The sequence below is a fragment of the Mycteria americana genome, chromosome 5, assembly GCF_035582795.1.
Source record: "Mycteria americana isolate JAX WOST 10 ecotype Jacksonville Zoo and Gardens chromosome 5, USCA_MyAme_1.0, whole genome shotgun sequence".
Classification (NCBI taxonomy): domain Eukaryota; kingdom Metazoa; phylum Chordata; class Aves; order Ciconiiformes; family Ciconiidae; genus Mycteria; species Mycteria americana.
The window spans coordinates 32,835,419-32,853,341 of NC_134369.1; the positions used below are offsets into that span (position 1 = coordinate 32,835,419).

General features: G+C 39.2%; 1 protein-coding gene across 5 annotated transcripts in view; it reads right to left on the reverse strand.

Moving 5' to 3' along the window:
- The window catches only part of ZNF106 (zinc finger protein 106), a 40,748-nt gene extending 23,501 nt beyond the window's left edge, over positions 1-17,247 (reverse strand). For 4 of the 5 annotated variants that reach the window (XM_075502803.1, XM_075502802.1, XM_075502800.1 and 1 more), the window contains exons 1-4: positions 17,108-17,247; positions 8,359-8,444; positions 6,316-6,377; positions 655-852 (exon numbers count right to left, since the gene is read on the reverse strand). In XM_075502803.1, the coding sequence (XP_075358918.1) occupies positions 655-852; positions 6,316-6,377; positions 8,359-8,412 (314 nt within the window). In that variant the 5' untranslated portion in view covers positions 8,413-8,444; positions 17,108-17,247. The remainder of the gene's footprint in view (positions 1-654; positions 853-6,315; positions 6,378-8,358; positions 8,445-17,107) is intronic. The other variant, XM_075502801.1, reaches the window with a different exon arrangement.
- Positions 17,248-17,923: the final 676 nt, after the last annotated feature.

Below are 17,923 nucleotides of genomic sequence, written 5' to 3' on the forward strand. Positions count from 1 at the left end.
CCAACTGGAACATCATACTAGCAATGCACACTTGCAGAGTCACATGGAAGATAAAAGGCAATACTTATTACTCTCTCCAGCCTTCTATTTCATAGTGAGGCTCTAGAATTATGTTTAGCTAATGGTAAGCAGTAAGATAAAACAGGTAAGAAATTTCATTCAAGGATTATCGGATTTCAGTGTGACATTGACAGAACAATCCAATTCATTTTAAAAACACACAGATTAAAGTTTTATAACAAAGCATGTTCAGCAACAGTTTCTAAAAGGCCAGGTTTCTATAGACATCCCCTGCCTCAAACAATATTAGCACTACTGTCACATTTATTAAGCCCTTCAGTTAAATGGGTATCAAATATTAAAATAAAAACATTAGGGCTCTCAAAACACAAGATTCCACACTGGGGACTGTTTTTATCCATAATGGAGAATAGTTGTGTTCCTCACTAGTAGCAGATCAACAGAACAGGAACATTCAGCAGAATCACATTTACATGTTGAAACTACAATATCCACATAGATCTCTTGGATTGTTCTCATAACAACTACACTGGCTACAGGCAGTTTACATTTCATGAGCAGCTAAGCCTTCGGAGCATATCCCACCAGTGTTCAAAGCAATTCTATGACCTAAGAGGAGAAAGGAAAACTCACCGGTTCCGTTCCTTCCTTTGCTTGATTAGTTGAATGAGTTCTTTGTCAAGGTATTCTTCTTCTGCCTCTTCTTTCTCTTCCTCTTTTCTGTCATGGGTATCAACATTGTCTTTGTGCAGCTGGCTGGAGATGTGCTTGGCATATGCTGACAAACCCACCAGTGTTACCCTGCACACCCGGCATTCATGGTTGCTGTCCCTAGGAAGAGAGGCAGAAGGTGGACTTTCAACTCTGCCAACAGGCATGGCAGGTATCTCTGGTCTTACTTTGTTTCCTCTGAATGTGCCTGCGTTCAAGGCAACTAGGTTTTGCTCAGTATATTTAAGTTATTTGAATTCTTGGCTTTTTCTTTCAAGGTCTAGTTTTTTGATGGTCAGTTTTTAAAAGATTTTTTTCCAACAATCAAGAGGTAAAAAGACTTGGTAATAAAGCTGCGTTAACTGGGAGGAGGAATTCTTCTTGAATTGTTGTACTCAAAATCTTTTCAGAGGAAACATAGTGAGCGAGGAGGCAGAGTGGAAGGCTTACAGAGCTAGCAGGAGCTGCTCTGAAGCCCATCCATGGTGCCAGCTGCACTGGGCAAGCCTGGTGACAGCTTCTACATTTAATCCTTGCCTTGAGCCTTCCCCCAGTGAAATTTAGAAAAGGGAGGAGGCAGTACATGGATACAGCCAATCCTGATACAACATAACCTAAACTGGGACAGCTGAGACTGCTGCCTGGAATCCAAAGACTCCACAGCACAGTGAGTGATGGGAGGGTGTCTTCAGTTCAATGTACTTTATTTGGTTCAAGTGTGCATGAGGTCTGCTTTCTACTTTAGAGGACTTATCTTAAAAAATACAGAAATTATTTCAGCTGGAGGAAGTTGACAGCTGTGTCAGACAAATGGCTTTACTCATATTTCAGTGAATACTGGATTAAGGTTACAACATATTTTTACTTTTTTTTTTTTTTAAAGAAATTCAGATTTCTAAAAATACCTTATTTGTTCTCCTGACAAATCCTTTCAATACTCCACTTCTAAGGAAATACATTGTTAGTAATAAACCTAAACAAGGAAAATACTTTCACCACTTAAAGTCAGAAAAAACTTAATGACAGCATAGTCCACTGCAAATAACTCAGCGAGACCAAGTTAGGACTCGCTGCCTGCCTTCACAACGCTTTCTTCAATTCTGCCATTTATTTCATAAAAGCAGATCTGCATATCCCCATGGCGCACTTGAGACCAAAGTGTTGTAACAGTAGCATTATAATACCAACACACAGTTCATGATTGGGGTCAAAAAAATGGGATCCATAAAGGAAAAAGACAAATATGAGAAAAAGATCACAAGATGCACCTTCACTCAAGATATTAAGCCAACATCCTTATCGGAGTGGTTAATGGAGTGCCAGCAGCTACGTTTTATTTATCCTGGAAATCTGTGGTTTTCCTCCTAACATAATTGAAATATTTAACCAATGCAGTCATTCAGGCACAGCTAGAGAGAGTTTTATTTTAAATAGACTAATTCATAAAAATTACACTTTTACATTTAATTATTTTGTATGTTGCAGCCTAACTAATTTCAGATGAAACATTTAGATAAATTTCATTTACAAAGTCAGCAGCTTACAAATGTAGTCTGTATTTTCCAGAGAGGGGTGTACTTCATTTTGCACACTTCACACTCACTAATAAATATTGAAAGCCCAGATACTATATATTGTACTTTGGGCTACCTCATTAACCCAATAAAGATAACCAAATACAATCAGTAAATTTTACAAATGCCATCGGAAGAACCCTCTCCACACTCATAAATGGCACAGCTATGCATTGCTAATAAGACTTATTTTTAACTTAGGTCATCACACAAGGCAAACTGCAAATAGAAAGTTGGCTTCTAGCAAGAAAAAGGTGCTCTTCTTACATAACGTTCCACTTCAATCATAAGGACACTTCAACAAGAAACATACCTCAGTGGTACTAACTAGGTTTTAGAGAACAATCCAAATCCTTCCTAAGACCCATGCTTCAATTCTTTCATAAAACTTTCATCATCCTCACTTACAGACTAATTAAATAAATGCAAAGTTTTACTAACTTTGGACAAAGCCAGTGAGTTAGTAGCTGGCCTAAGGACAAAGAACCTGTTTCTATAACTTCTAACTTGTGAGTTACTAATTACAAAGCTGTGGTTCTTGTACCAACTGACAGTCTGGGAAGAAAAGACTCAAGTGGGTAGTGACTAGACTTCTCTGTTCTGCTTTTAATCTATACGAACCTAAAAAAAACCCCAACACTATTTTTTCCTATATGAACAACTGCTTTAATTGAAGATGAATTGGCTAGGAGTTCAGATAGTTACACTTAAGGGAATTCAGATCTCCTTCAGTTCTTTCCTTCCCCTATCCCCATTAATATTAGCCAGATGTGGGCACACTCCACAACACACATTGATCAGGTCTACACATTTCCCTACCATACAGGAACACCACACAATCTTAGTTGTTCAACAAGAAGGCCAAAAGTAGTTTGAAATAAACATGACAAAAGTATTCTCAGTATGAAAACATCCAAGACCTTTATTTACTAGATGTGTACTTCAGATGACAGCCTCAATGTCCCTCATGTAAGAGAATTATTTCACTTTCATTAAAAAAAAAAAACCAACAAAGAAGAACTTGACACCCAATTCTCCTTATATATCACATGGAGTAAGACTTCAAGAAGAGAAGAGCCTTAAAATGTTTCAGAAAATTATTCTAGCCCTTGAGATTACTAAGTTAACTTTAAAAGGAGAAAAGTGTGAACCAATGTGTGCATTTCCTTTACCCCTTCCCTACAGGAAGTCTAAAAAGTGACTTTAGTTGGATGTTAAATTTGAAGGTAGTAAGATGCTGATACTACACACTTTAATGGTATTACCCTTTGGTTACACAATTCAAACACACTCACGAGGCTGTTGCCTGTGCTTCACATTTTCTACTTGGAGTACCTTTTGCTTTACAAGGCTGTAAGACTCCTAAAAGACTTCTACTAAACTTAAATGGGAGGAAGAAGGAGAGGCACAGGGGAAGAGAACAAGGCTGCTGCTGCACAGCGAAAACTGAAGTTCATTATTCATTTTGAGAACAAACATCTCCCATGCATTCTTCTGAAAGAAGTAGTGAAGACAGTAACCTTAATAATAGAAAATGTAATGCTGATGAAACAAATTTAATTTCATTTCATTCTTATGGAAATGGAAAAACAAGAATTGTCAGATCACTTGCAAGCCACTGTGGACATAATATATAACTTCTAGAAATTGCTGTTACCTTCAAGAGTCATAAACTAAAAAAAAATATTAACTTAGAAGGCCAGAAATAAGATGCCAAAATACGTGGAATTTTAAGCTGTAATCCTCACCACTTTCTGTGGTAAGGATCTAGTGGTGAGGATCTCAGAATCATTGTCAGAAGAAGAAAGTCCAGAATAGAAATGCTCTACAAGTTAGCTGACCAGAAGCCCTAAATCAGCATCTAGTGCTGAGGATGTTCTGGTTTCTGAGCAACCCCTTCCCAGCTGTTCAGTAACAGAACAAATCCTTTTCATGCCCAATAGGACAGATATTCAATAGCATAATGTGCTTGATTCCAGGCACATTTTCAGAATGTTCCTAGCTCCCAAGACCCAGTTGTGTGGGGCACTGCAGAGAAGAAAACAAAATGATTTGGCGTTTTTTTGTTTTAGAGAACTACTTTCTTTTAAGTAAGTAGCTGAATTCAGAACAAAAAAACCCCAAGAAATATAGGGCTAGGCAAGGGATAGCAATGCAGGGGAAAAAAAGGAGGGTGGGGAATGTGAGGAGTTTATCATTTTTATGCCCTCCATCTTTACTACAAAGCAATTTTTATTTAAAGAAAAAAATAGCTTCCAAGAAGCTGCTTTTGTACATTTTCTCAATGTGACACAATAACAACTTTGTTAATCTGGACAAGTTGAAGATTTTCTGAATCCCACTAAAACAAATTTCATTTAAAGAGGGAAAGATTATTTAATTTTCTTTCCAATATATTTTAATACTTTGATAGTCCGCACAGGCCCTGCCTAAAGACAGGCTGATGATGGAGATTCTGAAGATGGAAGTTCTCTTCTCAGTTTTCTAACCTGTTGTGAAGCCTCAGGCAAATTAATCAAATATTAAATAGAAGTAGAAATCAGACAACAGAGGTTATTTACTGACAGTTAATATGCACTTCAAGGTAAGCAGTATCTATTTACTTATTGCCCTGCAATACAGGGTACTTTCTATTTTAGAGACAATTTGAAACATTAGCAGATAAGTGGGCATACACATATGCTACAGATTTTCTAGAAGTCTTAACCTAAAAAGATATTAGATTGCTGATTTAGACAAACTACAGCAATACTTAGCAGTTATACACAACAGTAGTACAAAATACTATACAGCTGGCTCAAACAAATGCCTTCAGCTGTGGCACATATGTAATACAGTCTTGTACTCCAAACTTTTCTGCAGCTATATGTATGCTTTGCTTTATAAAAAGTTACTGAAGAGAAATAAATTGCAAGCTTCCTCTAGTTTTGAAACATTATAAAACAGTTTAAGAGTTTTACTAGAATTCAACCTGGCACAACTTAACTACATTGGTATTAGTATCTATCGTATTATAAATCAGATTCTTAATTTCACTCAGCCTTTCTTGAATAGTTAACTCTTTAAAAAGGGGGCCTGGAGTCCTAACAGCTGCTCTCACCTTACACAAAACAACAGAATAAAAGCTACATGAAAGAAAGACTAGCATGCGAACAGAAGTAGTCTACAATTTTTCTTCTCTGGATGTAAGATAGATGTTCTGACAAAACAGATCTCCCACACCTCTAAGAGTTGAAAGAAGATCACTTAGTCCTTTAAAAGGTGTTTAAAAGAGATTTGCCATTTCCACATAAAGTTTGTGATGCAAGATGATTAAAAATTAGTCTGTAGGTCAAATACTTAAGTGCAGACTATCTGATCTCTCTGGCTACCTCAAAACCCATACAACTCTGGTTACAACTCTGGTTACCCTGACTCCATATTATCAGGATATTTGAATACCCCTTAACTCCCTCCTCCTGCTTTCCAAAGGCTGCAAACAAAACCAAGGAAAACACCATTCACCATGGTTAGGTCCCTTAACCAAACAACTGGACCAGGGTGGCAGAGGACAAGACAGTCACTCAAACAGATGCAGACTTTACATCCAAGATATCAGTCTTCTCACAGTGGTTTAAAAGATCAACAATTGCTTCTACATCATTGAAAAGTTTAAAAAAACATTTTAAAAAGGAAAATACCAGTGTTCATAACTCTGCCAAAGGCAGAATTCTAGTGCTTCCAAGAAGTCAACCACGAAACTGCCAAGACCTAAAAAACATGGGTTTCAATTTTATCTCACTGCAGTCCAAGAAATGCAGGATAGCTTTCTTCCACATCATTGTTTGCCTCCTGAGTTTTCAATGTTGAGAGAAGCTGTTCGTTGCCAGCTTTATCACAAGGCATGCAACTAAGTGATGCATAAAAATAAATTGTGCAATTCAGCTTGTATGGGAAATAGGACATGAGTTCTTCCGGAGAGTGACATACAAACTGCACAGAGAGGAAGGATGCAAAGTTGTTCTCATACCTTCCCTTCAGGTTTTCAAGTTCTCTGTGGTGAAGCATGCTTCTCATGTGTTCTTCCATCTCCTTCAATATGGGGAAAAAAGTAAAATTGGTCAAAACAAACCAAAATGGTGTATCATATTTGAAAAGCTCACTGTTGAGAACTCTCCTGCCTTGCAGGAAGGTGTTCTCTACTCCAACAGGGCTACAGAATCATAGAATTGTTCAGGTTGGAAAAGACCTTTAAGATCATCAAGTCCAACTGTTAACCTAGCACTGCCAAGTCCACCACTAAACCATGTCCCTAAGCACCACACCTACACGTCTTTTAAATACCTCCAGGGATAGTGACTCTACCACTTCCCTGGGCAGCCTGTTCCAATGCTTGACAACCCTTTCGGTGAAGATATTTTTCCTAATATCCAATCTAAACCTCCCCTGGCACAACTTGAGGCCATTTCCTCTTGTCCTATCGCTTCTTACTTGGGAGAAGAGACCGACACCCACCTCGCTACAACCTCCTTTCAGGTAGCTGTAGAGAGCAATAAGGTCTCCTCTGAGCCTCCTTTTCTCCAGGCTAAACAACCCCAGTTCCCTCAGCTGCTCCTCATAAGACTTGAGCTCTAGACCCTTCACCAGCTTTGTTGCCCTTCTCTGGACACGCTCCAGCAACTCAATGTCTTTCTTGCAGTGAGGGGCCCAAAACTGAACAGTATTCGAGGTGTGGCCTCACCAGTGCTGAGTACAGGGGGACAATCACTTCACTAGTCCTGCTGGCCACACTATTTCTGATACAAGCAAGGATGCTATTGGCCTTCTTGGCCACCTGGGCACACTGCTGGCTCATATTCCATAACAGTTGCCATTCCTGTTTCTATGACCATGAAAGCACAAGTAGTCACAGTCTCAGGAAGTCATGTAATGTTACCTTTCCTGAGGAAGGACACACAGGAGTCATTAGAATTCAACAGAAGGGGAGCAGAATTCCAGGAGAAAGGCAAACAGGAGTGCATGTAGCAAAGCTTATTAGACTGATTTTTGACAAATTACTGTTGATCATAATTTTTATTAAAAGCCTCATTGATACCACTCACCAGAATTACAGTACTTAAAACACTGTTTTCCTGTGCAATCTGAGCAGTCTCTCTGTATTTATATTATGACACAGCTGTAATTTCATCATCACACACTATTTTACTCTGCTAGATGCACTTCAGAAACCAAGACGTACATAACATGTCAGTTTGTTGTTTACAGCAACCTTGATCCGTGAACTGCAGTGGTAGTATAATTAATTGCTATTGAAAGAGAGCTGCTGGAAGAGAAAGAATGTTCATAATTCAGCAAAAGGAAGCAGTTCAGAAGATTTAACTTTCTCTTGGTGTTTGAGCCAAAGTGTTTGGAAGTCTTCAAATAACTGATACTAATCACTATCCTCCTTAGTCCTTGAAATCCCATCTGCAAAGGGAAAGCAACATCTTCAACCTTGAAGAGTTGTATGAATTAATACACTGGCATTTGCAAGACATCCATGTGCCGTGTGGCTAAGCAATATATGAAGGTTCATTAAGAAACACTCAGTTTCAATGCAGGCTTTGCATGATACACAGTACACAGAAGATACACACCAAATTGACACATTAATGAAAACACAAGCTGTGCTGCGTAATTCCACATTCTCCTTCCATATGAAACACAGACCTCCCAAAAGGAATAAAAAATTTGTGTATTACAGTATTCTTAACATAGCACAATTTATAGCCAAATGAGTTTGAGTGCTTTTTGCTTTATTATCATTATCCAACAATATAAAAAACTCAAAGACCTCAATATTTTTAACATTCAGACTCAAGCATACTGCACAACTCATTTCAAGAAAGATACTCGAAAGCACATGCAAATATATTACTTGATTTGTGATGGACCTAGATCAATAGTATTCCTGTTAGAAGGAAAAACCCTCATACTTTGCACAATTTTAAAATGGAAGCATTTCTTAAACACATTTCATATTAGTATCTTCATATTAGTATCTACCGATAGATGTAAAGCATTAATTATTTACCTTTTTTGAGTTGTACACAATGTGACATAATATGCATTTTCGTTCTCGAACCATGCTTATTACTCTGGAAAGATCTTACCCCATACCTGCAAATAAAAATAATTTTAAAAGAACCAACATTCAGGATTACTTTTTTTTTTCATTAATCTGTTTTAGTAAGGAAAGTAAAAATAAGTTACTATTCATGAAAACACTTGTGCCAAGTTTCTTTAAGAGAATACATACCTCTTGTGCATAGTCAATATTGTTCAAAAAAAGATAAGATAGTTTTGAATAGTCATCTAAAACAGCTATAATAAAAAGTAGCTTTCCCTTTCTTTTTGTTCCTCATCCTCCAAGACATGGCACTCATTCTACAAGCAAACAGAGATCTGTAGGAATTCTCTCAGCTACTCAAATCAGATTAACAAAACACTTTTCAACGAGGATGATGAGAGGGAGATAACGAATTGGGGAAACCAAGCAGGGCAAACTCATATCTTTATTTTGGTACACAGAGCAGCTCAAGTATGATATTTAAGGCCCTAGGAAAATGAAACGAAGGCCCTTCATGACATCAAAGACCATCAGTCTCCAAGGTTTAACAGTCCATTTATTCACCATAAAATAAAACCTAAAATTATTTAAATTCAGTATTTTTCTCATTAACCTCCATAAGAACTACACATATGCATGTACTGAAATACTCAATTAAGAGTATTTAGACAGCATTTTAAGACACATTCTGTAACACCATGCTCTACATGGGCACCTTATGTATTTGAATAACTAATAAAAGCTATTGATTTTCATTAACTATTCCCAATGGTACAAGATTATTCAAAACTTTGCACCAGAATATAAACATTTTAACACTGATCTGCTTAAGACTTGCATGTACGCAAATTAAAGCACCAGCAGGTCAAATTAAATGCCGTATGTATTTTATCATAATGTTTAAATCATAAGGACAGCAATTAAATTAGAGAGGTACATAACAGTCTAGGTTATAATACAAAGACAGACATGTCTGCATAAGTAGCAGGGTATAATCCTTGCCCTTCTCTTTCTCTTAAAAGACACTAAAATGCAGAATGATCAAGCATTACAGTAATTTTTTACTGACATGGTAGAGTCAGTTCCTCACCCTAAAGTGGAAAGAAACGTATCTTTTTACTACTAGGCATTTTTATATCTCCACACAAAAAGACAAATCCTTCCAAGCTTTGCTATCTTACACTAGTCACCTTCAGAGCTAACTTACCTAGTACCATCAAACTCAACCTATAAGATCCTTCTTCAACAGCTCATCTCCACAGCTTACCCTACAAAGTTAATTCTAATTATTTACCATCAACCCTCTGTTTCAGGGCCATCAAACCCTCTGAATCTGATACTGACTAGAAGCTGTGAGCAAAGGGCAAGAACTGGATTTTTACCAAATCCGGATTACCTAGAGTTAAAGCAGCTCTGACATTCAGTGGTACTGTCCAACTGTAAACAAACAAAAATAAGCAAGTAAAACCACACCCACTCTAATTCCAAAATGTGGTTCTTTGACAAATAACTCTTTTCCTCCAGATTTGCAAGTCCATTTACAGTTAACACATGCATCAGCATCTGTCCCTTAAAGCGGAAGGAACTGAGAGTTGCAATAGCATTTTCACCTTCAGACAACAGAGAAAGCAGTTTCCTCCCTAAAAAATTCCACATTATCATACCAAAACAAACACACTTAAAATACAACAGGAGATTGAATCATCTTCTCATGTTCCCTATCCAGCATTCCTAGGGTGCCATTCTTGATCTCATTGAAATACCTGGTAGTGTTTAAATACGCATTCTCTAGCTTTATCACATGGGCACCTTATGTACTCAAATCCTTAGTAACAGCTATTTATTTTGACAAATCACCCCCAACAAAGGTACAAGATCATTAAGAACTTTGCACCAGCCTAGGTCATATAGGCGCATGCATAGAATGCATATATATCCTAGAGCATGCATATAAATGCATACGATACAGTAACATGCATGCAAAAGCACCTGCCTTCATGGAAGGTCAGAACACAGGAGTTTTAGAACAAAGCATTTTGCAATCATTTGAAACCATATATAAAGAGTATAACTTGTTTTTAAATATATTTAAACTGAGACAGCAGCTAAGAAAAATTTAAGCTAATACAAGTAGAGATAGAAAATGAGATATTTCAGCCTCATGGTTTACCAGTAGGTTATTAGATGAATATAGGAGCAGATTATTAACATACTGTTTATACACAGATCTGTGCAGCTGCAACACAATGAATCTGAGAGAATTATTTATGATTATATACAAGTGACAAAGGTTTGGATGCCTCCCCAATATAGGAGAGCTGGTTTAATGTGACTAATATGAAGTTACTCCTGAAAAGCAAGGGTGCTAATGCACCAGTTTCAGATACTTCCTTTTCCATTAAAATATTCTCTACTCCCCCAACATTCTTCACTAGCACTACTTTGTAGTTTAGCAGAATAATTCCCTACATGTGTTCAGGATCTTGTTCAAGATTACTCAAGTATTTAGAGAACTCATTCTGCACAAGGGTGAAAGAGCAGCATGGGACTTAAATCAGGAAAAGCAGGCCAGTACAGTATGGTGACTTGCTGACACCAGTTAGCATGTAACATGAAAGAGCTTCCACGAGTAAAGCTAACATTACACCTGTTTTGGCTAATTAAAACATATAGTAACTATACACGATTACAGGAAGAGTTTTAGGCTAACCGCCCAATCAACTGGGCATTACTTATGATGGAGTACTAAAAATACTAATAGAATTCAAATGCTATTGGATGTCACTATGAAAAGTGAAACTTTCACTTCCACAGAGAGAAGCCCTGACAGGCAAGGACTCAGAAGTACAGAGATTTAGTAGATGCTACAGGGACTGAGAGAAGACAGACCCACGTTCTATTTCCAGATCACCTCTTGACTTACTGTCTACATAGAGATAAACCACTTCCCTTCATCCTTAGCTTTCTCCCAAATCCTGCCATAAAACCAAGGCTCACTTTAACAAAGTACTTCAATTTCACTGTAGAAGAACTTTCATGAAGGACTTTGAAAAACATTATAAATTCAAGGTATTCCCTCATTCACTATGCAACAGCAACAAGAACCAGACAGCTTTTACGCCATGTAGTCAGTGATGGCATTTCATCTCATCATACACTGGTCTGTTCAATGACATAACTTTTCTACTGAAAATCTTCAGAACCAGAGCTTTCGCTACATAAATGCAGGCATATTCAAATTCTTAACAAAAAAAAATCCCATACTTTAAACACTGAACAACCTTCAAGCTTTTATCAGATTTAACTGTTTGTGCTTTTGAAATCACCAACTTTCTGCACAGCATAGGGAATTACCTCTTATGGTACCTTAATGGAAAAATGAGCTACTCTAAAAAATAAGCATTAAACTGCAAGCAAAGATAAGGTTTTGTAAAAAAGACCCCATTCCCACATAAAAGAGAAACATACATCAACAGCAAAATGTAAATCCTTCAAAACAAATGAGGTGTTACGACAACTTTCTATTTTGAGAGACTGTAACTGTTCAGTGGGTGATTTCTTATTTGTTTGTTTTAAAGGGAAGGGATGCATTTTACAACTATGTGATATAAGTGCAACTTGCCCATAGCCTGCACCTGCCCAGAGCTTGGAAACAGCATGCAGTTTTAATTAACTTAAGCAAGTCTGCTACAAAGATTTTGGAGAACACTTCTCACAAGTAAAAATAGTCTACAAAGAAAATAACCCATTAGACTACTTCCTGCTACAACATCCATTTGTCCACAGTTACTCAACCTTACCGGATAACATACATTAAAAATGTACATCAAGGTTAAACCTGCTACAAATCAGTGGCTGAACACTCTGACTATATAAAGCCACAAGTGCTATGGAGTGGGGCGGGCAGCCCAGCATTCCAGCTGCCTAGAAATTCTCAGGAGGCCTCAAAGAGATCAGCAGTGCTGGCCTGTCTAAAGGCCTGCCTAAATGCTGCATGTCCCTACAGATAGCAGTGGAAACTCTACACTTGACAAGAATGGGAGTCTAGAAGTTCACCGTGGCAGAATGCTCTGCAGCAACACACTCCTCAGCTCCTCACAGGGGTGTCATTCCTTTTACTTTAGTGACTTCTCTCCTGCAGCAACTGATTGCACATGTCCTGCTTGAGCTGCAGAACAGTAATAGAGCTGCCACAGACATGGGAAACGAGAGGAGAGCAGAGAGGGAGAAGCAACTCACCACAAAGTGCATTCATGAAATCTTTAGTTGGTTGATGGGAGGAAGTGGTGGACACAAGGTCATTTTGAGTTGGAGAGAAGCCCCTTGCTCAGAAGAATTAGGAATAGAAGTATAATTAGGCCCTTGAAAGCACTTAAACAACCACTGCTAGGCTAGACCATATGTAGTTTGATGATCAGCACAACTTCTTGCTAATCTGCCAAGAAGCCCGGTCTTTTCATGGGAAAAGCTGGAGAACACCACATAGGCCTTTGAAAGCTGTATCCAACCACCTATTGTGATAAACGAATGCTACAAGGCAATAACGATTGCTAATCTAACTAAATAATGATTTATTAAAGCCTAGTAATAGAGAGAGATTTTCTTAAGGAAAAATTTTATGACTATAAAACCATTTCCCTGTATTACACACTGCTCCGAACATCAAAGCCCTGTACCGCTGTGAATGCAGTACAAAAACAAGTAATTCATCATAACAAGGCAGAGGCCTATGCTCAAATTTCATCACCTCGAGCAGAATTTACGTGGAATAAAGCACTAATATTCAAAGCTATCTTTCCTTCCCAGATTCATTGCCCTTGAGGCATCTGAACTCACTACGGATCCCCTTGCTAGGCCGTAACTTTTACCAGTTACCTTAACATTACTTCTGTGCATATGTGGGAGGCGCTTTAACCTTCCTTCCGAGATGCTGATCCGATCAACAGCCTAACCTGATCGACAGCCAGAAACTTAAGGACTTACTAAAGTTAAGTCATGGCTAACATTATTCTTCTCTAGCACACTATCATGCACTGTACAAACTACTTTGTAGTCACAGGGGTTTTTTTTAACATGGCAAAGGAGATAACTATATTACAGCCCAGTAGTTAAAATACTTGTACCAGAAGCAAGACTTTTAAGGTAAATTCGTCCCTGCGTTCCGAGATTTAACTTCATCCTCATGACAGACTGAGGGTACTCTAGACCCCTCAGCACTGAAGCAGCACCACTGCACAGCAAATGTTATAACTGGGCGGCTGAGTGCTCAACTGTTTTGACATTGAGCCAGGAGAGAAGAGTTATTCCACAGATCAAAGTTCTTTAAGCTCCTATTAAAAGCAATAAAGTTAACTTCACTAACTAGCCTAGAAGACATCTAGCAGAAACTGTTTGCATGCTATCACATGAGTACAGTTGGCTTTTTACAATATACAGGGAAGGTATACTGGAGATAAGGAGACTGTAGAGAAATACTTAAACAGACTAACGCAGGCACAGGAACACCTGGCACGAACACAGAGTTTTCATTGATGGCTATTTTTATTTCAAGTAAATCTAAGAATAGGGTACAGACCACCTTAAGGTCACAATCAAACTGCATCTTTCTAATTCCCTATACATAAGCAATGCTAATAATTTCCTAATATCCAAACTAAGTTTTCCTTGCTGTAAACTGAGATGATAATTCCTCCCTAGTGAAAGTAAATGCCTTATTGCTATTTTACTTACCATAGCTTTTTACGCACCCAAAGATTCAGGGATATATGCTGTCCTCGTGGGAATGGAGAGCTGTTCAGCATCATTGCTGTAAGCTGTCATTTAGGACACCTAAAATCCACACACCTGGAAAGCTGCTGTTTTCCCCTATACTCCCAGTTCAGTTTTAGACATATGCAAACTCTTTTTCTTCAGATGTTTTCCTCAAACACCACATTTCCTGAGCCTATTAAAATTGCCGTTCCTCTTTCCAAAATTGCCCACAGCAGTCTAAAATAAATGTCCAAATTGGACACAGCACTCCAACTAAGACCCCTGTTAGCACCCTTTGGAGGGGGGAATTGTCTTTGTACCGTTACTACCATTACAGCCTCAAACATAACTGATAATGATTGAGACAAAGTCTTATTAAGAAGCAACATAGTGATCCACAAGATATGGGACAAATAACCTAAGCGATTTAGATATTTCTGTGACTTACAAAAGAATTCACATCAGCTTATTCTGATAACCTTGTGTCACTTTATAAAAGGTCTTCAACAAAAAGACCCTTATAAGAATGACAGAAATACCTGTCACTTAATTTTACACTTATTTCTGTAACATTTAGCTGTATCTTTTTTTTCCCTTCCTAGGATATTTAAGCTCATAAACCTTTCACAGGTATGCATACCATGCCTCTTTCACCGATTAGAAGTTAAGAACAGGGACTCAGAAGCCAAATCAAACAGACTGCTCTACATATCCCATCTATTGCAGTTCCACAGAAGCAGGTACCTGGCCTTGGCAAAATGACTCAGACTCCCTAAGAAAGATCTACATAGACACAAGAGAGTATCTAGGAGAGCATTCAGTCAGTCATTGGGCTTTTCCTATTTATGCACTCACTACAGAGTATGAAGAACCACTGGAGAGTGATTTGAGGCACTCAAACCAAGGTAGTCAGCTCACTCTTCAGTATATGGAGCTTTGGTGCCAAGTAAATTCAAGTTAAGGATCCCAAATATTAAGACACCAGTCATTAATGACCAGGCAACAGAAATACAGGGGTCTGTCTGAATTCTTATATCTCTGTAACGCAGTTTGTCCCAGGACTGAACATTAGTGGCTCAGACAGCTTGGGATCAAAATGTAAAATAGTCTAGGATTAGATGAGAAAAATCTGTTACACTACAAATATGAAAAACATTTTTATAAAAACAAAGAACTTATTTGTAATGCATAGTATCCTCTTATTTTCCTATAATCGGCTTGAGTCAGATAACATCTCAAATCTTATGACACCATCTGGTGGCAGAGTTCACAGAAGATGATTACAAGATGTTAAAAAGAATTTTATCAATTCAAATTTGATTCTGATCAAATTTAATTTGATTCCAGATATCTTATGAATTTTGTCTTTACAAGATATAGTGGAAAGAATCAACAGAAAAATACCTTAATTTTACCTAGATGAAGTTATCTACAAGTCTTAGTATCTCTGTACATAATTTGGATATGTATTTATAGGATAGTGATTGCTGCTATTCTTTGTCCTGGATGTCACAGCCCTGCATAAATTAAGATGCATTTAGCTGATGCATAAATTAAGATGCATTTAGCTGACATCTCTTCAAACATGTGACATTTTTGGACATATGGGCTAGAAGTTATCCAAAGTTTGGTCACAGCGACCAAACTGACTCAGGTAACAGACTAACATAGTTTGGCTAAAACCAATGACTTGTTCCCAATTGAAAACACTAGAAGGTAGCACCTGTTTAACAAACTTTACATACAAAAATCAGTCAATAGCAGAACATATGTGGTGGTGCAAATGCAGCTGCCTTGTACTACCAGTTCAGTTGAAGTCAAGCAAGGACTAAAAAAAAAGTAATACAGTTGCCTTTAACAGAAGAGATTTCAGGAGAGGAATCTATTTTCCAAGGTAAGAAGTTACAAAGCCACACTGCATTGGCCCTTAGAACCTGCAACATTCATCCCAAATATTGCAGTCCTAATGGGGAGATACTTTCAAACTTCAGCAAAACTATTAACCAAATTTTTGGAAGGCTTAAGTGGTTTTTTTAGGCTAGGATCTATCAGTTCAGCAAAACAGTCAATTAGTTTAATATAGTAGTTGAAGCTTTTCTGAAAGAAGTAGCAAATGACAAAATAACAGAAATAACAAGCAGAGATATAAGAAAAGCAGCCGTAGGACCTCATGCTGAAAACAAAGTCCATCAAACCTCAATCCTCTTCTCTCTTAGGTCACTCCTCAGAACTCATCTGTTCCACAAAGCTCTTTAAAGCTGCACTTCAGAAGATGTAGGGAAGGTGAAAAGGAAAATTTCTTACTTGCATGAGGCCATTGTTATCAAACCACTATCAATAAAGTATATTGAAGTATAAACTTTAATCATCAATGCCACTTCTATCCAATGTACATGAACTTTTCCAAGTTGAAGTTCATAAGCACCCCTGAAGAGTTCTTAATATAATCTAAGTTTGCATATGAACTACCCTGCTTGCAATGATGAATGATTACTTTTAAACACCTCATATTTCCTTGTACTATTAGGACTTGTTTCACACTATCAGTCCCACTCCTTTTAGGTTACCTGACATTTATCACCACATTCATACATGCTTTCACTACGACACATTTTTAGCTGTATGTTATGAGGAAGGTAACTAAGCAACTCTGTACCCGAAGCCACACTTCAACCCTGGAAACGCTTCTGGCAGGTATAAAGAGACAGCATGATAGCTACACATCTGTAACAGAAAACTTGCTCTAACAAAGCTTGCAGTTAGCAGGATAACAAAGTTCAGGGATCACTGCAGCAATAAGGGACGCAAAGCAACATGTATGCCCGCCTCAAGGCAAGATGCCCGCTGCTGCCCCTCTAAGGCTAGGCCGCCCCCTCCACCAGAGCCGGAGCAACCCACCACGACCCCCGCTGCCGCCATAGAGCTCCCGCAGCCCCGTGCTCCCACCAGCCCCCGTACTCACACATCGCACCCCTCGCCAGGGAAGCGGCCCAGAAACCCATCCCCCTGCCAGGACCGAGCAGGCCCGGCCACCACCTGCCCGGAGCCCACCGCCCTCGCAGCACCAGCACCGGGCCGAGCCCACAGAGACCCGCGGCGCACGGCGGGGCGGGGCAACCGCTCAGCACAGCCAATGCGCCAGCAGGAAGGCGGCCGCGCTGCACGCCGGGAGGTACGCCTGAGCCGCCGTGATGCCTGCCGGGAAACGTAGTCCTGGTGCCGGGACACCTGGGCAGGGGTGTATGGACGACCGGGGGGGGGGGGGGGCAGCAGCACTTGCCGTCAGTTGGGGGCGTTTACCAACCGATAATGACAATGAACGTTGTTATTATTATCTGTAAATATAGCGCTATAAACACACACAGTGCCGTAAGCTACCGCTCTAAAAAGCAGGCACTGAAGACCGCAGGTACCTCAGCAGAGAGAAGCCACTGACGTCGTGCTGGGCCAGCCCAACTACGCCTGGAAAATCCGTCCCAGGAGCGACGTGAGAGGCAGAAGGACAAGCGCGCGTGCTTGTGCCTGGGCGGTGCGGTGCGCAGTTAAGCCTTAGTCCACCAGGACTTTTTAAGAAGCCCAAGGGGGCTCTGAGCACCCCAAGAGAGAAGGGAGAAACCAAGGCCCGGTTGCGAGATCACAAGCAGTTTCACTGGAAGAGGGACCTCGTACGGGCTCAGAGAGCCGCATAAGCTGCTGCGGGCCTCGATGCTGTGAGAGTTAGCGGGCACAGGATCCCAACAGCCGCCCGAACACGGATGAAGTTATCCACACCCGGGAA